We start from the raw sequence: 20,740 nt of genomic DNA, 5'->3' as shown, positions 1-20,740 counted from the left end.
AATTTGGTAATAGATCCTAAGCTATGATACCAAAAGCATGAGCAACAATAAAAAAACAAATAAATTGGACTTGATAAAATTAAGGATTTTTTATTCATCAAAGGCTACCATTAATAAAGCAAAAAAAATCACCTACAGAATAGAAGAAAATATTCACAAAATATATATCTTGTAACTAACTGTTTATATTCCAGAATATGCAATGAACTTATATAAGTTAATAACAAGTAAACAAAGTAAAATGTTTTATAGTTTTCAGTGTACAACATTATCTCCTTAGCTAAGTTTATTCTGAAATACGTATGTATATATGTATTATTTATGTATTCAATTATTTATTTATATCAGCATGGACTCAGGGATGCTTATTTTATTCCTTGAGTTATAATCCAAAACTTTCATTATATATCTAGTTGCTCTGAAGTATTTACTTTTGATCCTATTGTAAATGAAATCATTTTCTTACTTTGTTTTTCAGATTGTTCATTGTTAGTATACAGAAATACAACTGATGTTTGTGTGTTGATTTTGAATTGTTCAACTTTGCTGAATTTGTTTAGAAGTTCTAAGTGTGTGTGTGTGTGTGTGTGTGTGTGTTGTGGAATCTTTAGAGTTTTCTACATATAAAACCATATTGTCTGCAAACAGAGATAATTTTACTCCTTTTCCAATTTGTATGCCGTTTTTTTCTTGCCTTTTTGCTCTGGCTAGAACTTCCACTACTACATTAAATAAAAATGTTAAAGCAGGTGTCCTTGTCTTGTTTCTGATATTAGAGGAATAGCTTTTAGCCTTTCACTTTTGATTATAATGTTAAGATGCAAATTTGCAGTGCATGATTAGAAAGAACTGATACATTTGTTCCATGGTTTGTTCCCTAGGTAATATGACTAAGGGACCTCAAATCATGAAATTCTTCTGATGAAGAAGAAACCCACCTGACTTCGCTTTAAGCAGAAACTCCTTTCTTCTATTTCCCTGGGTTACATCCTATGTACTCTATGTAATCTATGTGCTGTAATTAAGTACAGTACATGATTCTCTTGATTAGTAACCTAATTAAAAATTATTCTTCGTTATGAAATCTAAAAATTAATCATAACATTTATGTTGAATATATTTAAATGTAAACTTTTTCTTGCATTATTCTCAGAAGATGCATATAAGACCCAGGTTAGGATCGACAATGAGCCCGCTTATTGGGATAACTTGGACACTGCTGATAAGGTAGGTATCTTCTTTAGATCTTTTCAATCTCTGACGTCAGTTTATGCTTTAACCTCAAATTCTTTCACCACAGAGTAGAAGATGAATTTACTCAAACAGAAGAGCAAATTTTTAATAGCAATCAGGAATTAAATAAGAATTAGCAAAAAAACATGACTCCTTGTCACTCTGAATATTTCAACATTCCCTTAATGTTTTAAATATAAAAGTAAAGGTATTGATGTAATATTGCCAATGAGATCATAAAATTAGTAAAATAGTTTATTATTCTCCCTCAGATTTGCACAAAACTCTGTCCTAGACCCTAATGTGATGATAATTTTTATTAGAAACATTTAGTTGAATATATATCTTCATTATATTATTTTCCTTTGTAAACAGAAATTTTAAATTTTTTTAAAAAATGGCTAAAACTTCCAAAACTATGTTGAATAATAGTGGGCAACCTTGTTTTGTTCCTGATCTTAGTGGAAATGGTTTCAGTTTTTAACCATTGAGAATGATGTTGACTGTGGGTTTGTCATATATGGTCTTTATTATGTTGAGGAAAGTTCCCTCTATGCCTACTTTCTGGGAGGTTTTTAGCATAAATTGGTGTTGAATTTTGTCAAGAGATTCTTCTGCACCTATTGAGATGATCATGTAGTTTTTCTCCTTCAATTTGTTAATATGGTGTATCACATTGATTGATTTGTGTGTATTGAAGAATCCTTGCATTCCTGGGATAAACCCCACTTGATCATGGTGTACGATCCTTTTAATGTGCTGTTGGATTCTGTTTGCTAGTATTTTGTTAAGGATTTTGGCATATATATTCATCAGTGATATTGACCTGTAGTTTTCTTTCTTTGTGACATCTTTGGTATATAGAGTGAAGTAAGTAAGAAAGAGAAAAATAAATACCACATGCTAACACATATATACAGATTCTAAAAAAAAAATATGGTGATGAAGAACATAAGGGCAGGACAGGAATAAAGATGAAGACATAGAGAATGGACTTGAGGACATGAGGAGGACAAGTGTAAGTTGGGATGAAGTGAGAGAGTGGCATGGACATATATACACTATAAAATGTAAAATAGATAGTTAGTGGGAAGCAGCCACATAGCACAGGGAGATCAGCTCGGTGCTTTGTGACCACCTAGAGTGGTGAGATAGGGAGTGTGGGAGGGAGATGCAAGAGGGAGGAGATATGGGGATATATGTAGATGTATAGGTGATTCACTATGTTATAAAGCAAAAACTAACACACCATTGTAAAGCAATTATACTCCAATAAAGATGTTAAAAAAATGTTTTATTGGGCTTCCCTGGTGGTGCAGTGGTTGAGAGTCTGCCTGCCGATGCAGGGGCAGCGGGTTCATGCCCCAGTCTGGGAGGATCCCACATGCCGAGGAGCGGCTAAGCCCATGAGCCATGGCCACTGAGCTTGTGCATCTGGATCCTGGTCTCAGCAATGGGAGAAGCCGCAACTGTGAGAGGCCCATTTACCACAAAAAAAAAAAAAAGTTTTATTATCTCATCTATTTGATGAAACTATTTTAAAAATAGCTGCATTAATTGGAATATTGGTACTATACAAGCCACTGGAAAGAGCTGGTTTTTTTCTATATTTATGAGATATATTAAGACTATTTAAAAGCCATATATAAACAAAATCATTTGTTTCCAGGGACATTTGGATATGGGGGAAAAATGTTGAAGTGATTGTGAATATTTAGAATAAAAAATATTTCAATTATTTAAAAAAAAAGCTGTGTTATCCAAGAGAAAGTACACTTTTGGTGCTAATACAATCATGAATACTGAGATGTTTCTCCTCCCCACAAGAGTAGGCTTGGCCATGTCACTGCTTAGGTCAATGATTTTTAAGCAAATGAGTCAACCTGTTAGTTCTGGGTCACAGTCTGAAGAGACACTAATGGTGCTTCTGCTAATTCCCAAAGAGAAAAGCATAAGGCAGGTAGCTCTTGGTCCCAGAAGAATGAAGAAGTATGAGAAGCAGTCCTAAATCCAACTCAAAGATTGGAGCAAAACCCAGATGACTCACAGCCTGAAACAGATCTGCTCCATCAACCTCATAGACTTGTGAACTAGAAAAATCATCAACACTAGTTGCTTCAATCTCCTGAATTTGAGGTGGTTTGTTACACAGCAATTGATATAGCATATTGATTGATATAGCATATTAAAGGATCATTTATGAGTTTGATATAGCTAGAGATGAAGAATACTACCCATTTGTGGGTGAAATGGTGAATGTTAAGAGATAAATCTGCATATACACACTCAAGTGTTTTTGTTCTGGGTGAAATGTTCTTGTCTTGTCACAGAAAGAATTCTGAGACAAGACAGGAAGGTTAAGAAAGCAAAGTGAGAATTTAAGTGATAGTACACTCTTGAGATGAGATCAGGCAGTTTCAGGTGAATAGCTGCCCTGAGTGTTATTGGCAAGCCTGTTATGTGGGGTGTACAAAAGAAGGGATGGAATATTCATTGGGGAGGGAGGGGTTTGGGGTTGTATTCCCTGATTTTTATCCCAGTGTCACCTCCCCAAGGGATGGAAGGATTTTTGTCCTTCTTTCACTTTGATCAAAAGTGTCATGAGTTTGGTACATGATGGGTACATCTTATCTGCAAGGCTAATTTTATTGTAATGAGAGCATAAAGAACAACAGGTTACATTTGGACCCTGGAGATTCCTGCCTTTTCCCACCTTTCTTTGTCTGCCTCCAGGACATTTATCACCCTTTCGTACCATCTGGCCCATGCACCCCTTTCTCTGCTCATATCTAGCTACCTGCTTGCTGTAACACTTTCTAACTCTAAGATTATATGCTTTGGAAACAATAAGAAACTTTCAAATACACAATTTAAAAAATAAAATTATTACACCTGTATACCATTAAATATTTTTCTAACCTAGTTTCAACTGCAGCCAAACATAATTAGGAATATATCAGGCTTAAAAATGGTGACTTGTTGGCTTCCAAACCATTATTAAACAAACACCCACATGCAAGAGGTAATCTATACAGTAGATTTAACAAAGCTTATTTCCCTGTAGGAGATAGGAGAGAACACCATTAAAATACTTTTAATGATATTGCCTTGTTTTCTGTTGGTGTTGTTACTATTCAACATTAATTGAAATTTTATCCTTAAAACAAATCCAAGAAGTAGATAGGAAAATTACTATTACTGTTACCTCCTAGAATTTGAGTAAAATGTTGTACAGAAATGAAGTGACTGTCCTCTTAGAGGCAATATTTTTGTTAAGAATTTATTTTTTTTTACCTATGATAAACTTTAATTTATAATTTAGACTCAGTAAGAGATTAACAACTACCAATAAAACAGTACAAATTTTAAAATATAGTGTAATAAAAGTTATGTGAATGTTTGACCTATGTTTGACCACTTCTGACCACTACCTATGTTTGACCACTTCTGTTGATCAGGAACTGTTGTTCTGGAAGCAGACAAGTAGAGCATTTAGAAAACATTAATTAGTAGAAAGTTTTCTTGCAATGAGCTGAAATTTTCCTCTCTATAGTTTCCATCTATTGGTTTCAGATCTATGCTTTCAAAAAAGTTATATTACTCATTTTATAAATGGAAACTTAAGGCTCATGTAGGTTACATAACTTTATCTCAGGCCACGCAGCAAGTGACTAGAATCCATCTCCACTCCCATTCAAGCTCTTTCTTATTTCACTTCTTTAAGGGAATCCCTTAGTGTGTATGAAGTACTATCTTAAGTCAAGAAAATGCATAATACAACAAAATTGAGCTTCTGTTCTCAAAGTGCTTAAAGTTTGGGACAGTGGGAGAACACAAAATTAAAAATTGTACCAATTGTGATAAGGAGTAAGGTAGAAGTATGAAAATTGTGGCCATGGGTTATCTCTGATACCTAAGTTATCTTTTGTCCTGGCCTAAATACAAAAAAAAGTATATATCAATATATATAGATATAGATATAGATATAGATATAGATATAGAGAGATATATATAGAGATATATATATATATATATAATATACATATATATAAAATATGTAATATAAATCAAAATAGAAGAAAGTTTTTGAAAAAATAATTTGTCAGTGTATTTAAGTGAAACTCTAACAAAATAAATATAATAAATTCAATTTAATTACAAAGGTATTTAATCCTCAGCCTTATTAGAAATAATAAAAATAATTCAAGTACTCTAGATTCTACTTTTTTGATGTATTAATATATCCACTCACTGAAACTTCCTACACCTGGGCATGGCCCCCAACATCTGACAACTGCTTGGATTAAGACATTTTGGAGCAATATGAAATATAATTTAAATTTGCTATTTAGTTTAGCTCTTAACCAACTCTGAAGTCAACGCAAGTCCTTTAACCAATCTGGTATGAAGGAGGTCTAGAGATTTCTGCTGTCTTTCTAATAATCCCCTCAGTGTCCTACTCACTGCTGCCTACACAACACCAGACTCTAATACAGGTTTCCTATTACTGTTAGCACAAGTTTCTGTGCCCAATGCACAATGAGGCCAAAAAAACTGAAACATTAGAGTTTGGAGCAGAGAAAGATTTATTGTAGGGCCATGCTAAGATACAGGTGGCTATTACTCTGAAAACCCCAGCTCCCGAGGCTTTGGGGAAGATGGCGGAAGAGTAAGACGTGGAGATCACCTTCCTCCCCACAGATACACCAGAAATACATATACACGTGGAACAACTCCTACACAACACCTACTGAATGCTGGCAGAAGACCTCAGACCTCACAAAAGGCAAGAAAGTCCCCACGTACCTGGGTAGGGCAAAAGAAAAAAAAATAAACAGAGACAAAATAATCGAGATGGGACCTGCACCAGTGGGAGGGAGCTGTGAAGGAGGAAAGGTTTCCACACACTAGGAAGCCCCTTCACGGGTGGAGACTGTGGGTGGCGGAGGGGGAAGCTTTGGAGGCACAGGGGAGAGCACAGCAACAGGGGTGCGGAGGGCAAAGAGGAGAGATTCCCACACAGAGGATCAGTGCCGACTGGCACTCACAAGCCCGACAGGCTTGTCTGCTCACCCGCCGCAGCATGCAGGGCTGGGAGCTGAGGCTCGGGCTTTGGTCGGAGTGCAGGGAGAGGACTGGGGTTGGCAGCATAAACACAACCTGCAGGGGGTTACTGCACCATGGCTAGCTGGGAGGGAGTCCGGGGAAAAGTCTGGACCCGCCAAAGAGGCAAGATAATTTTTCTTCCCTCTTTGTTTCCTGGTGGGCGAGGAGAGGGGATTAAGAGCACTGCTTAAAGGAGCTCCAGAGATGAATGCGAAACACGGCTAAAAGCGCGGACACCAGAGACGGGCATGAGATGCTAAGGCTGCTGTTGCCACCACCAAGAAGCCTGTGTGCAAGCACAGGTCACTATCCACAACCCCTCCCGGGAGCCTGTGCAGCCCACCACTGCCAGGGTGCCAGGATCCAGGGACAATTTCCCCGGGAGAATGCACGGCGCGCCGAAGGATGGTGCAACGTCCCACTGGCCTCTGCCTCTGCAGGCTTGCTCCACATCGGCACCCCTCCCTCCCCACAGCCTAAGTGAGCCAGAGTCCCAGAGCAGATGCTCCTTTAACCCTGTCCTGTCTGAGAGAAGAACAGATGCACTCCGGCGACCTACATGCAGAGGCAGGGCCAAATCCAAAGCTGAGCCCCGGGAGCTGTGTGAACAAAGAAGAGAAAGGGAAATCTCTCCCAGCAGCCTCATAAGCAGCAGATTAAAACTCCACAATCAACTTCATGTACCCTGCATCTGTGGAATACATGACTACACAATGAGTCATCCCAAATTGAGGAGGTGGACTTTGAGAGCAAGATTTATTATTTTTTCCCCTTTTCCTCTTTCTGTGAGTGTGTATGTGTACGCTTCTGTGTGAGATTTTGTCTGTATACCTTTGCTTCCATCATTTGTCATAGGGTTCTATTGGTCAGGTTTTTTTTTCTTTTTCGTAAAAAAAATTTTTTTTCTTAATAATTATTTTTTATTTTAATAACTTTATTTTATTTTATTTGATCTTCTTTCTTTCTTACCTTCCTTCCTTCCTTCCCTCCCTCTCTCCCTCCCTCTTTCTTTCTTTCTTTCTTTCTTTCTACATTTTCTCCCTTTTATTCTGAGACAAGTGGATGAAAGAATCTTAGTTCTGCAGCCGGGAATCAGTGCTGTGCCTCTGAGGTGGGAGAGCCAACTTCAGAACACTGGTCCACAAGAGACCTCCCAGCTCCACATAATATCAAATGGCGAAAATCTCACAGAGATCTCCATCTCAACACCAGCACCCAGCTTCACTCAACGACCAGCAAGTTACAGTGCTGGACACCCTATGCCAAACAACTAGCAAGACAGGAACACAACACCACCCATTAACAGAGAGGCTGCCTGAAATCATAATAAGGCCACAGAAACCCCAAAACACAATGCTAGATGTGGACCTGCCCACCAGAAATACAAGATCCAGACTCATCCACCAGAACACAGGCACTAGTCCCCTCCACGAGGAAGCCTACACAACCCACTGAACCAACTTTAGCCACTGGGGACAGACACCAAAAACAACAGGAAAAACAAACCTGTAGCCTGCAAAAAGGACACCTCAAAGACAGTAAGATAAGCAAAATGAGAAGGCAGGGAAACACACAGCAGATGAAGGAGCAAGATAAAAATCCACCAGACTTAACAAATGAAGCGGAAATAGGCAGTCTACCTGAAAAGAATTCAGAATAATGATAGTAAAGATGATACAAAACCTAGGAAATAGAACTCAGAAAATGCAAGAAATATTTAACAAGGACATAGAAGAACTAAAGATGAAACAAGCAATGATGAGCAACAAAATAAATGAAATTAAAAACACTCTAGATGTGATCAATAGCAAAATAACTGAGGTAGAAGAACGGAGAAGTGTCCTGGAAGATAAAATAGTGGAAATAACTACTGCAGAGCAGAATAAAGAAAAAGGAATGAAAAGAACTGAGGACAGTCTCAGAGACCTCTGGGGCAACATTAAACACATGAACATTCGAATTATAGGGGTCCAAAAGAATAAGAGATAAAGAAAGGGACTGAGAAAATATTTGAAGAGATTATAGTTGCAAACTTCTGTAATATGGGAAAGGAAATAGTTTATCAAGTCCAGGAAGCACAGAAAGTCCCATACAGGATAAATCCAAGGAGAAATACGCCAAGACACATATTAATCAAACTATCAAAAATTAAATACAAAGAAAACATTAAAAGCAGCAAGGAAAAAAAATCAAATAACACAAGGGAATCCCCATAAGGTTAACAGCTGATCTTTCAGCAGAAACTCTGAAAGCCAGAAGAGACTGGCAGGACATATTTAAAGTGATGAAGGAGAAAAACCTACAAACAAGATTACTCTACCCAGCAAGGATTTCATTCAGATTTGATGGAGAAATTAAAACATTTACAGAGAAGCAAAACCTGAGAGAGTTCAGCACCATCAAACCAGCTTTACAACAAATGCTAAAGGAAGTTCTGTAGGCAAGATACACAAGAGAAGGAAAGGACCAACAATAGCAAACCCAAAACAATTAAGAAAATGGGAATACGAACATACATATTGATAATTACCTTAAATGGAAATGGACTAAATGCTCCCACCAAAAGACACAGACTGGCTGAATGGATACAAAAACAAGACCCATATATATGCTGTCTATAAGAGATGAACTTCAGACCTAGAGACATATACAGACTGAAAGTAAGGGGACGGAAAAAGATATTCCATGCAAATGGAAACCAAAAGAAAGCTGGAGTAGCAATTCTTATATCAGATGAAATACATTTTAAAATAAAGACTATAGGAAGAGACAAAGAAGGATACTACATAATGATCAAGGGATTGATCCAAGAAGAAGATATAAGAATTGTAAATATTTATGCACCCAACATAGGAGCACCTCAATACATAAGGCAAATACTAACTGCCATAAAAGGGGTAAACAACAGTAACACATTCATAGTAGGGGACTTTAACACCCCACTTTCACCAATGGACAGATCATCCAAAATGAAAATAAATAAGGAAACACAAGCTTTAAATGATACATTAAACAAGATGGGCTTAATTGATATTTAAAGGACATTCCATCCAAAAACAACAGAATACTCATTTTTCTCATGTACTCATGGAACATTCCCCAGGATAGATCATATCTTGGGTCACAAATCAAGCCTTGGTAAATTTAAGAAAATTGAAACTGTATCAAGTATTTTTTCCAACTACAATGCTATGAGACTAGATATCAAATACAGGAAAAGATATGTAAAAAATACAAACACATGGAGGTTAAACAATACATTACTTAAAAACGAAGTGATCACTGAAGAAATCAAAGAGGAAATAAAAAAAAATGCCTAGAAACAAATGACAATGGAGACACGATGACCCAAAATCTATGAGATGCAGAAAAGCAGTTCTAAGAAGGAAGTTTATAGCAATACAATGCTACACTAAGAAACAGGAAACAACACGAATAAACAACCTAACCTTGCAAATAAATCAATTAGAGAAAGAAGAATAGAAAAACCCCATAGTTAGCAGAAGGAAAGAAATCATAAAAATCAGATGAGAAATAAATGAAAAAGAAATGAAGGAAATGAGAGCAAAGATCAGTCAAACTAAATGTTGTTTTTTGAGAAGATAAACAAAATTGATAAAACATTAGCCAGACACATCAAGAAAAAAAGGGAGAAGACTCAAGTGAATAGAATTAGAAACCAAAAAGGAGAAGTAATAACTGCCAACATCATCCTCAATGGTGAAAAACAAAGTATTTCCACTAAGGTCAGGAACAAGACAAGGCTACCCAGTCTCACCACTCTTATTCAACATAGTTTCGGAAGTTTTAGCCACAGCAATCAGAGAAGAAAAGGAAATAAAAGGTATCCATATCGGAAAAGAAGACGTAAAGCTGTCCTTATTTGCAAATGACATGATACGATACATAGAGAATCCTAAAGATGCTATCAGAAACCTACGAGAGCTAATCAATGAATTTGGTAAAGTAGCAGGATACAAAACTAATGCACAGAAATCTCTGTCATTCCTATACACTAATGATGAAAAAATCTGAAAGTGTAATCAAGAAAACACTTCCATGTACCATTGCAACAAAAAGAATAAAATATCTAGGAATAAACCTACATAAGGAGACAAAAGAACTGTATGAAGAAAAGTATAGGACACTGATGAAAGAAATTAAAGATGATACAAATAGATGGAGAGATATACCATGTTCTTGGATTGGAAGAATCAACATTGTGAAAATGACTCTACTACCCAAAGCAATCTACAGATTCAATACAATCCCTATCAAACTACCACTGGCATTTTTCACAGAAGTAGAACAAAAATTTCACAATTTGTATGGAAACACGAAAGACCCCAATTAACAAAAGCAACCTTGAGAACAAAAAATGGAGCTGGAGGAATCAGGCTCCCTGACTTCAGACTATACTACAAAGCTACAGCAATCAAGAAAGTATGGTACTGGCACAAAAACTGAAAGATAGATCAATGGAACAGGATAGAAAGCCCAGATATAATCCCACGCACTTATGGTCACCTTATCTTTGATAAAGGGGGCAGGAATGTACAATGGATAAAGGACAACCTCTTAAATAAGTGGTGCTGCGAAAACTGGACAGGTACATGTATAAGTATGAGATTAGATCACTCCCTAACACCATAGACAACAATAAGCTCAAAATGGATTAAAGACCTAAATGTAAGGCTAGAAACTGTCAAACTCTTAGAGGAAAACATAGGCAGAACACTCTATGACATAAATCACAGCAAGATCCTTTTTGACCCACTTTCTAGAGAAATGGAAATAAAAATAAAAATGAACAAATGGGACCTAATGAAACTTCCAAGCTTTTTCACTGCAAAGGAATCCATAAAAAAGACCAAAAGACAACCCTCAGAATGGGAGAAAATATTTGCAAATGAAGCAACTGACAAAGGATTAATCTCCGAAATTTACATGCAGCTCAATAACAAAAAAACAAACAACCCAATCCAAAAAATGGGCAAAAGACCTAAATAGGCATTTCTCCAAAAAGATATGCAGACTGTCAACAAACACATGAAAGAATGCTCAGCATCATTAATCATTAGAGAAATGCAAATCAAAACTACAATGAGATATAATCTCACACCGGTCAGAATGGCCATCATCAAAAAATCTGGAAACAATAAATCCTGGAGAGGGTGTGGAGAAAGGGGAGCACTCTTACACTGCTGGTGGGAATGTGAATTGGTACAGCCACTATGGACAACAATATGGAAGTTCCTCTAAAAACTACAAATAGAACTACCATATGACCCAGCAATCCCACAACTGGGCATATATCCTGAGAACATCATAATTCAAAAAGAGTCATGTACCAAAATGTCCATTGCAGCTCTATTTACAATAGCCAGGAGATGGAAACAACCTAAGTGTCCATCATTGGGTGAATGGATAAAGAAGATGTGGCACATAGATACAGTGGAATATTACTCAGCCCTAAATAGCCTGAAGTTGAGCTATTTGTAATGAGGTGGATGGACCTAGAGTCTGTCATACAGAGTGAAGTAAGTCAGAAAGAGAAAGACAAATATTGTATGCTAACACATATATATGGAATTTAAGAAAAAAAATGTCATGAAAAACCTTGGGGTAAGACAGGAATAAAGACACAGACCTACCAGGGAATGGACTTGAGGATATGAGGAGGGGGAAGGATAAGCTGTGACAAAGCGAGATAGTGCATAGACATATATACACTACCAAACGTAAAATAGATAGCTAGTGGGAAGTAGCCGCATGGCACAGGGAGATCAGCTCGGTGCTTTGTGACCACCTAGAGGAGTTGAATATGGAAGGTTGTAGGGAGGGAGATGCAAGAGGGAAGAGATATGGGAACATATGTATATGTAAAACTGATTCACTGTTATAAAGCAGAAAGTAACACACCATTTTAAAGCAATTATACTCCAATAAAGATGTAAAAAAAAAAAAAAAAAAAAACAGCTCCTCAATGGCTTTCAGCAAAGCATTTTTAAAAGTCAGATGAGGTGGGGGTGTCTCAAGGTGTGTTATCAGCCCATGCATAATTCTCTTATTGGCTAATTGTGAGGTAACAGGGCGGTGTCACAGGGGTTTACATTATCAGTACTTAGGCTTCAGGAAGCCTGGGGCTATGTGCTCATGGTCATCAAGTAGTTAACATCTTCCATTAAGTGGGGGGTTTTCACATCTGTAAAACAACTCAGGAATGTGCATCAAATACTTTTATCTACGAACTTCAAAGTAGAGCTTCAAAGGAAAGCAGAGGATATGGGGGACGGACCTGTCCCAGGAAGGCCCCATAGCGTCCAGCTCAGTTACATTACTGTAGTCTTAATATGTATATTCCTTTTATGTGTCCCTCAAATATTATCATGCATGTATCACCTAATCCCTCTAGAAGTAAGACATATTTTAAGAAACTACTTTAACTCTAGAAATAAGTTTATATCTTAAGGGCTTGCCATATAGTCAGAAATTATTAAAGAAAAAACTAAAAGAAAATTTTAAAAATATAGCCAAAGATTTAAGGGCAAACTAATATTATCAGTATTGGCATTAAGAGGATCAACAAAGGTCAATCCAGCTCTAAATATGAGAAGAGAGAGCAGGCTTGCAACCAGAATTATATCCTGAATTTATATAGCTTGATCATAGATTTTTATCTTGGGAAAATGGACAAATGCTATGGTGGCTCATTGCATTTTGTCTGAGACACTTGAAAACAATTTACTATTAACATTACTGCAAACAAGGTGGACAGGAATCCTGATTTTCTAAGGACATTCCTAGTTGGTACTGTAAGAGAAGAAGAGATTTTTCCTTTACCCTTTTATGCTCTTCTAGCTGGTCTAAGACTTAAATTGATATGAGACAGATTAACAAGAGAAAATAAACAAAAGTTTAATAACATGTGTACATGGAAGAGACCCAGAAAAACTGAGTAACTCACCAAAATAGCTGAAATTCTCACATTAAATACCATCTTCAGTTAAGACAGAAGAGGATGTTGGGGGTAGTGGTTGGGACTTTGAAGAGAGAAAGCCAATTTAAATGGAGATGAGGAAACGAATGTTGTAAACAAATGTTTGCTGCACCCTGCAGACAGTGGGACACAGAGAAGAATTCTAACAAACTTTACTATGTTCCCTTCGCTGTCTACCACACCTAGTTCACACTATAGTTGTCTATGGTGATAGCTCCCTTCTTGGAATAGGTCCTCTATCTACATTCTTTAGGCAGTTAGGGAGAAGGTCAAAATTTATTCCTGAGTCTTTTAGGCCTTGATTATTTTTAGCTAGAAATAATCTGCATGCCACAGAAATATTTTGGGGTGGCAAATTTTGTTCCCTATAGTAGCAGGTATAGCTCAATTAATATTTGTTAATTTTTTTTAGCACTGCTTTTCACTCAAAGGTGCTCTGTTTGTATGATAACTCATATAGTCATCCAAACTACAAAGTTATAGACACCTTCTCTGATAAGGTGGATCTGAAACATGAATATACAACCAACTGTGATTTAAATATACAAGCCAGGAAAGCAAATACTATACAAAATAACACCATAAATCAGAAATCAAACCAAGAAACAATTCTTAATAGCCAAAGCAAATGTTAAAAAAAATCCATAGAATAAAGCTTCTATAATTTTATTAAAGTTTCTCATAACAGTGGAGATTCTCAGGATTTCTTTCTCAGTCTATTTGATATTAGAGTCAGATATTATATGCTGGTTACTGTTTTTATTCAGTTTACAACTTTTAGAACCAAAATTTCAGAAGAAATGGGTTTCTGGGCTTCTCTGGTGGTGCAGTGGTTGAGAATCTGCCTGCCAATGCAGAGGACATGGGTTCGATCCCTGGTCCGGGAAAATCTCACATGCCTCAGAGCAACTAAGCCTGTTCACCACAACTACTGAGCCTGTGCCCTAGAGCCTATGAGCCACAACTACTGAGCCCAAGTGCCTCAACTACTGAAGCACACATGCCTAGAGCCCGTGCTCCACAATGAGAGAAGCCACTGCAATGCTCGACGCAACTAGAGAAAGCCCTCACACAGCAACAGAGACCTAACACAGCCAAAAATAAATAAATAAAAATAATAAATAACTTTAAAAAAACTGATTTCTGGAAACATATTTTTATAGTAAAATAAACTGAAACCTATAATTTAGGGACAAGAGAAAATTATTTTAAAATACAAGGTGAAACAAAAATATTTTAGAAGTACAATTCTGGGATCATTTGACATAAAAGCAAGCATTTCTATAGATAGGTACTATAATTATACCATAAATAACTTTATTAATCTGTCAAGAAATTATAATTTAGACTTTTATGAAAGGCAAAAATGTAATAAAAATACTTATACAAGATGATAACTTTTAAAGGATATTTTAAGGGTAAATTTCTATTGACTCAGTAAAAATAATGGTTAGACCATAAATTGTATAAAAATATATAAAAGTTATGAAGGCCAATCCAATATCTTAGTAATTCAGTGTGGGTGAAACTATGTGAGATTATATGTCTGTAAATCTGTGTGTATATATGTATCAATAGCTCACATTTTCAACATAATTAATTTGGCATCCATAGATTTACAATACTGGATTAATTGTTCTATAGGAATACAAAAATATAAAATCAAAAATCAAAATATAAAATATAATTTGTGGCATTGAAGACATTACATATTTAAGAAAGAATCTAGACTCAAAACTGAAGAAAGACATCCCAGATTTAATTGCCATGTCTTTAATTATATCACCTCTTTAGTTTTCTCTTTTAAACAGTGTTCCTTATCTAATACTGTTTTAATATTTAATTACTCACCAGTGTTATATGTAGAAAATTAAGATTTATATTTATCATTTATATTTTTAGCTAAAACTTGGCAATTTCAAAGCTAAACTTGCCAAATTAAAAGAAAAAGATTTTATTTATACTTAGCACAAACTAAATAAAATGACTCCCAAGGCACTCTAAAGTATGCTATTAGTAGAAATAGTAGAAAAACAGAATGTCATTTAATGACCTCATTATTTAAAACATATCCTTCAGTACTCCATTTTTGTGATGGACAATACCAGAACCTTGCTTCCTGTGATTACCATTGTTCCACTGCACAAACAATACTTTCGCTGAGAATAGTCCTTAGTAGAAACTCTACCATCACTTCATAAATGTTTCTGTTAAATATCCATGTAAATTACTATAATTGTCAATATTTAAAATGAAAAGGGGCTCTAGAAGTCTAATATTTTAGTTCTCTTTGTTTACAAATAGGGACACCCAAGCTCAGAAGGGGTTAGTTGTTTATTCAAGGTCATGTGGCTTCTAAATGCCAGTGCCAGAGTGATCTTAGTGCTATGCCTGTTTGTCATTCCTGAAATTTACAGTGACTTTACTACATTATGTCTTCTAAAAGCCGTCTCTGTGAATAGTGCTAGACTATTCATGACAGGTAATGCTTGCTAGTTGGGTATTACTTTTTTGACAATGTCAATGATATTTTGATTAAAAGAGTCTTAGTTGAAAACCGCTGGTACAGAAAACTGGTAAGAATGATGGACCAAAAACTCAAGATGGTGAAACCAAGGAAGAATCTGAAGAAAAAGAATGCCATCATTGCAGAGTTTTTTTACGACCATCTTTTTCTCTTTCTTTATATCTTTTATACTATTTTGCACAAAAGATTTATCTTCCCTAATTCTAAATATCAGGGGGATTTTTTTTTGCCATTTTCCTTTGAGTTACATTATCAATATATCAGTCCACTGGAAAAAATTTAAATGGTATATATGAATAGCAATATTACATCTCTTTGACATCTATATGAATGATCAAATTAGCAAGAACAATATGAGTCAGCCAATACCACTTGCTGTAATTTTTATTTTATTTTTTATTTTATTGAAATGCATTTGATATAAAATATTATGTCAGTTTCAGGTATATGACTTAGTAATTTGATATTTGCATACATTATGTAGTGATCATCACAGTAGGTGCAGTAACCATCTGCCCCATACATATTATTGACCATATTACATATTAATGATGTATATTACATCCTCATAACTTATTTATTTTATAACTGGAGGTTTGTACCTCCTAATTGCCAATATCCATTTAACACACTTCCATTTTGTCCAGCCCCTCCCCTCTGAAACCACTCATTTGTTTTCTGTATCTGTGAGTCTGTTTTTGTTTTGTTTTGTTTGTTTTGTTTTGTTTCCAATTTCATATACAAGTCTGAGCACGCAGTATTTGTCTTTCTCAGTCTGAGTTATATCGCTTAGCATAATAAACCTAGATCCATCCACCTCTCAAATGGCAAAATTTAATTATTTTTCATGGCTGAGTAATATTTGTGTGTGTGTGTGTGTGTGTGTGTGTGTACCACATCTTTATCTACTCATCTATCAACGAATGGACTTTAGGTTATTTTCATATCTTGACTATTATAGTTACCCTACCAAGAACTTTGGTGTGCATATATCTTTTCAAATTAATGTTTTTGTTTTCTTCAGGAAAATGCTCAGAAATGAAATTCCTGGAACATATGAGAGTTCTATTTTGTGTGTGTGTGTGTGTGTGTTACACGGACCTCTCACTGTTGTAGCCTCTCCCATTGTGGAACACTGGTTCTGGATGTGCAGGCCCAGTGGCCATGGCTCACAGGCCCAGCCACTCCACGGCATGTGGGATCTTCACAGACCGGGGCACGAACCTGTGTCCCCTGCATTGGCAGGCGGACTCTTAACCACTGCACCACCAGGTAAGCCCGAGAGTTCTATTTTTAATTTTTTGAGGACCTCTATATTATTGTCCATAGTGGCTACACCAATTTACAATCTCACCAAAAGTGTACAAGGGTTCCCTTTACTCTACATCATTGATAACACTTGTTATTTGTTACCTTTCTGATGATAGTCAAGAGATAGTCACTCTGACAGATTTGAGGTGGTATCTCATTACGGTTTTAAATTGCATTCTCTGATGATTAACAATACTTAGCAACTTTTCTTATGTCTGTTAGCTATCTGTATGATGTTGGAAAAATTTCTAATCAGGTTTTCTGCCCATATTTTAATTTGGGTTTTTTTTTTTTTTGGTGTTAAGTTGTATGACTTTTTTGCATATTTTGGATATTAACCCCATATCAGATATATAATTTTCAAATATCACAAATGATTCAGTAGGCTGCTTTTTAATTTTTTTGATAGTTTCCTTTGTTATACAAAAGCTTTTTAGTTTGATTTAATTCCATTTCTTTATTTGTGCTTTTGTTGCCCTTGTAGGAGGAGACATATCCAAAAAAGAAATTGGTAAGATTGATGTCAAAGAACATACTTCTTATGTGATCCTCTAGAATTTTATGATTTCAGATATTACATTTAAGTCTTTAATCCATTTGACTTATTTAGTATGTAGCCATCCAGTTTTTCCAATACCATTTATTGAAGAGGCCATCTTTTCCCCAGTATATACTCTTGCCTTCTTTGTCATAGATTAATAGATGATATAAGTGTGGGATTATTTCTGGGTTCTCTATTCATTCCATTGATCTGTGTGTCTTTTTTTGTGCCAATACCATACTGTTTTGATTACCATACCTTTGTAGTATAATTTGAAATCAGGAAGTGTGATGCTTTAAGCTTTGTTCTTCTTTCTCAAGAATTCTTTGATAATTTGGAGTCTTTGTTTTTATACAAATTTAGAGTCTTTTGTTCAAGTTCTGTCTGGAAAAATGCCTTTGGTATTTTGATAAGGATTGTATTGAATCTAGACATTGTCTTTGGGAGTATGGTCATTTTAACAGTACTAATTCTTTCAATCCTTGAGCAAGGCATATATTTTTACTTATTGGTGTCATCTTCAATTTTTTCATCAATGTCTTTTTAGAGTAGAGGTTTTTCATCTCTTTGGTTAGATTTATTCCTAGGTATTTTATTCTTTTTGATGCAATTGTAAATGGAATAGTTTTCTTAATTTCTCTTTCCAATAGTTTATTATTAGTGTATAGAAATGCAGCAGATTTCTGCACTGAGTTCATTTATTAGTTTACTAATAACTTTATTGAATTCATTTATTAACTTAATAATCTCTCAGTTTTTATTTGATATTTCTATATACAGTATAATTTACAAACACTGACAATTTTATTTCTTCCTTTCCAGTGTTTATTTAAGGTTTTTTAAAACTTTTATTTATTTATTGTGTGTGTGTGTGTGTGTGTGTGTGTGTGTGTGTTTGCGGTACACGGGCCTCTCACTGTTGTGGCCTCTCCTGTTGTGGAGCACAGGCTCCGGATACACAGGCCCAGCAGCCATGGCTCACGGGCCCAGCCGCTCCACAGCATGTGGGATCTTCGCGGACCAAGGCACGAACCTGCGTCCCCTGCATCGGCAGGTGGACTCTCAACCACTCCGCCACCAGGGAAGACCTATTTATGTTTTTATACAGCAGGTTCTTAGTAGTTATCTATTTTATACATGTTAGTGTATATATGTCACTCCCAATATCCCAATTCATCCCACCACCACCCCACATACCCCTGCTTTACCACACTGGTGTCCATACATTTGTTCTCTACATCTGTGTCTCTATTTCTGACTTGCAAACTGGTTCATCTGCACCATTTTTCTAGATTCCACATATATGCAATAATATATATCTCTTTTTCTCTTTCTGACTTATTTCACTCTACATGACAGTCTCTAGGTCCATCCATGTCTCTACAAATGACCCAATTTCGTTCCTTTTTATGGCTAAGTAATATTCCATTGTATATATGTGCCACACCTTCTTTATCCATTCATCTGTCAATGGGCATTTAGTTTGCTTCCATGACCTGGCTATTGTAAATAGTGCTGCAATGAACATCGGGATGCATGTGTCTTTTTTTTTTTTTTTTTTTTTTTTTTTTTTGCTGTACGCGGGCCTCTCACTGCTGTGGCCTCTCCCATTGCGGAGCACAGGCTCCGGACACACAGGCTCCACGGCCATGGCTCGCGGGCCCAGCCGCTGCGCGGCATGTGGGATCTTCCGGGATAGGGGCACGAACCCGTGTCCCCTGCATCGGCAGGCGGACTCTCAACCACTGCGCCACCAGGGAAGCCCTCATGTGTCTTTTTGAATTATGGTTTTCTCTGGGTATATATCCAGTAGTGGTATTGCTGGGTCATATGGTAATTCTATTTTTTGTTTTTTAAGGATGCTCCATATTGTTCTCCATAGTGGCTGTATCAATTTACATTCCCAACAACAGTGCAAGAGGGTTCCCTTTTCTCCACACCTTTTCCAGCATTTATTGTTTATAGATTTTCTGATGATACCCATTCTAACCGGTGTGAAGTGATACCTCATTTTAGTTTTGATTTGCATTTCGCTAGTAATTAGTGATGTTGAGCAGCTTTTCATGTGCCTCTTGGTCATCTGTATGTCTTCTTTGGAGAAATATCTATTTAGGTTTTTTGCCCATTTTTTGATTGGATTTTTTTAAATATTGAGTTGAATGAGCTGTTTATATATTTTGAAGATTAATCCTTTGTCCATTGATTCACTTGCAAATATTTTCTCCAATTCTGAGAGCTGTATTTTCATCTTGTTTGTAGTTTCCTTTGTTTGCAAAAGCTTTTAAGTTTCATTAGGTCCCATTTATTTATTTTTATTTTCATTACTTGAGGAGGTGGATCAAAAAAGATCTTGCTGTGATTTATATCACAGAGTTTTCTTCTTATGTTTTCCTCTAAGAATTTTATAGTGCCCAGTTTTACATTTAGGTCTTTAAACTATTTTGAGTTTATTTTTGTGTATGGTGGTAGGGAGTGTTCTAATATCATTCTTTGACAATTAGCTGTACATGTAGCACCACTTATTCAAGAGACTGTCTTTTGTCCATTGTATATCCCTACATACTTTGCCATAGATTAGTTGACCATGTGTGTGTGGGTTTATCACTGGATTTTATATCCTGTTCCATTGAGCTATATTTCATTTTTTGTGCCAGTACCCTATTGTCTTGATTACTGTAACTTTGTACTATAGTCTGAAGTCAGGGAATCTGATTCCTCCAGCTGTGTTTTTTTTTTTTTTTTTTTTTTTTTTTTTTTTTCCTGCAAGATTGAATTGGCTATTTGGGGTCTTTAGTATCTCCATAAAAATTTTAAGATTTTTTGTTCTAGTTCTGTAAAAAACACCATTGGTAATTTGATTCTGATGACATTGAATCTGTAGATTTTTTTTGGTAGTATAGTGATTTTTACAATATTGATTGTGCTAATCCAAGAACATGGTATATCTCTCCATCTTTTTGTGTCATCTTTGTTTTCTTTCATCAGTGTCTTATAGTTTTCTGAGTACAGGTCTTTTACTTCC

At 36.0% G+C, this 20,740-nt stretch overlaps 1 protein-coding gene across 1 annotated transcript in view; it reads left to right on the top strand.

Annotated features, from left to right (window-relative positions):
• Window positions 1–202: 202 nt before the first annotated feature.
• Window positions 203–20,740, top strand: part of RIT2 (Ras like without CAAX 2) — a gene marked incomplete at both ends in the record, with an annotated part of 304,767 nt that continues 284,229 nt past the window's right edge. Inside the window, 2 exon segments of the mRNA XM_081252142.1 lie at window positions 203–227; window positions 1,154–1,227. Of these exon segments, the coding sequence (XP_081108268.1) occupies window positions 203–227; window positions 1,154–1,227 (99 nt within the window).

Source organism: Mesoplodon bidens (assembly GCF_964165515.1).
Source record: "Mesoplodon bidens genome assembly, chromosome: 13".
NCBI lineage: Eukaryota > Metazoa > Chordata > Mammalia > Artiodactyla > Ziphiidae > Mesoplodon > Mesoplodon bidens.
The sequence above is the reverse complement of the archived record's forward strand: the minus strand, read 5'-3'. Positions and strand labels throughout refer to the sequence as shown.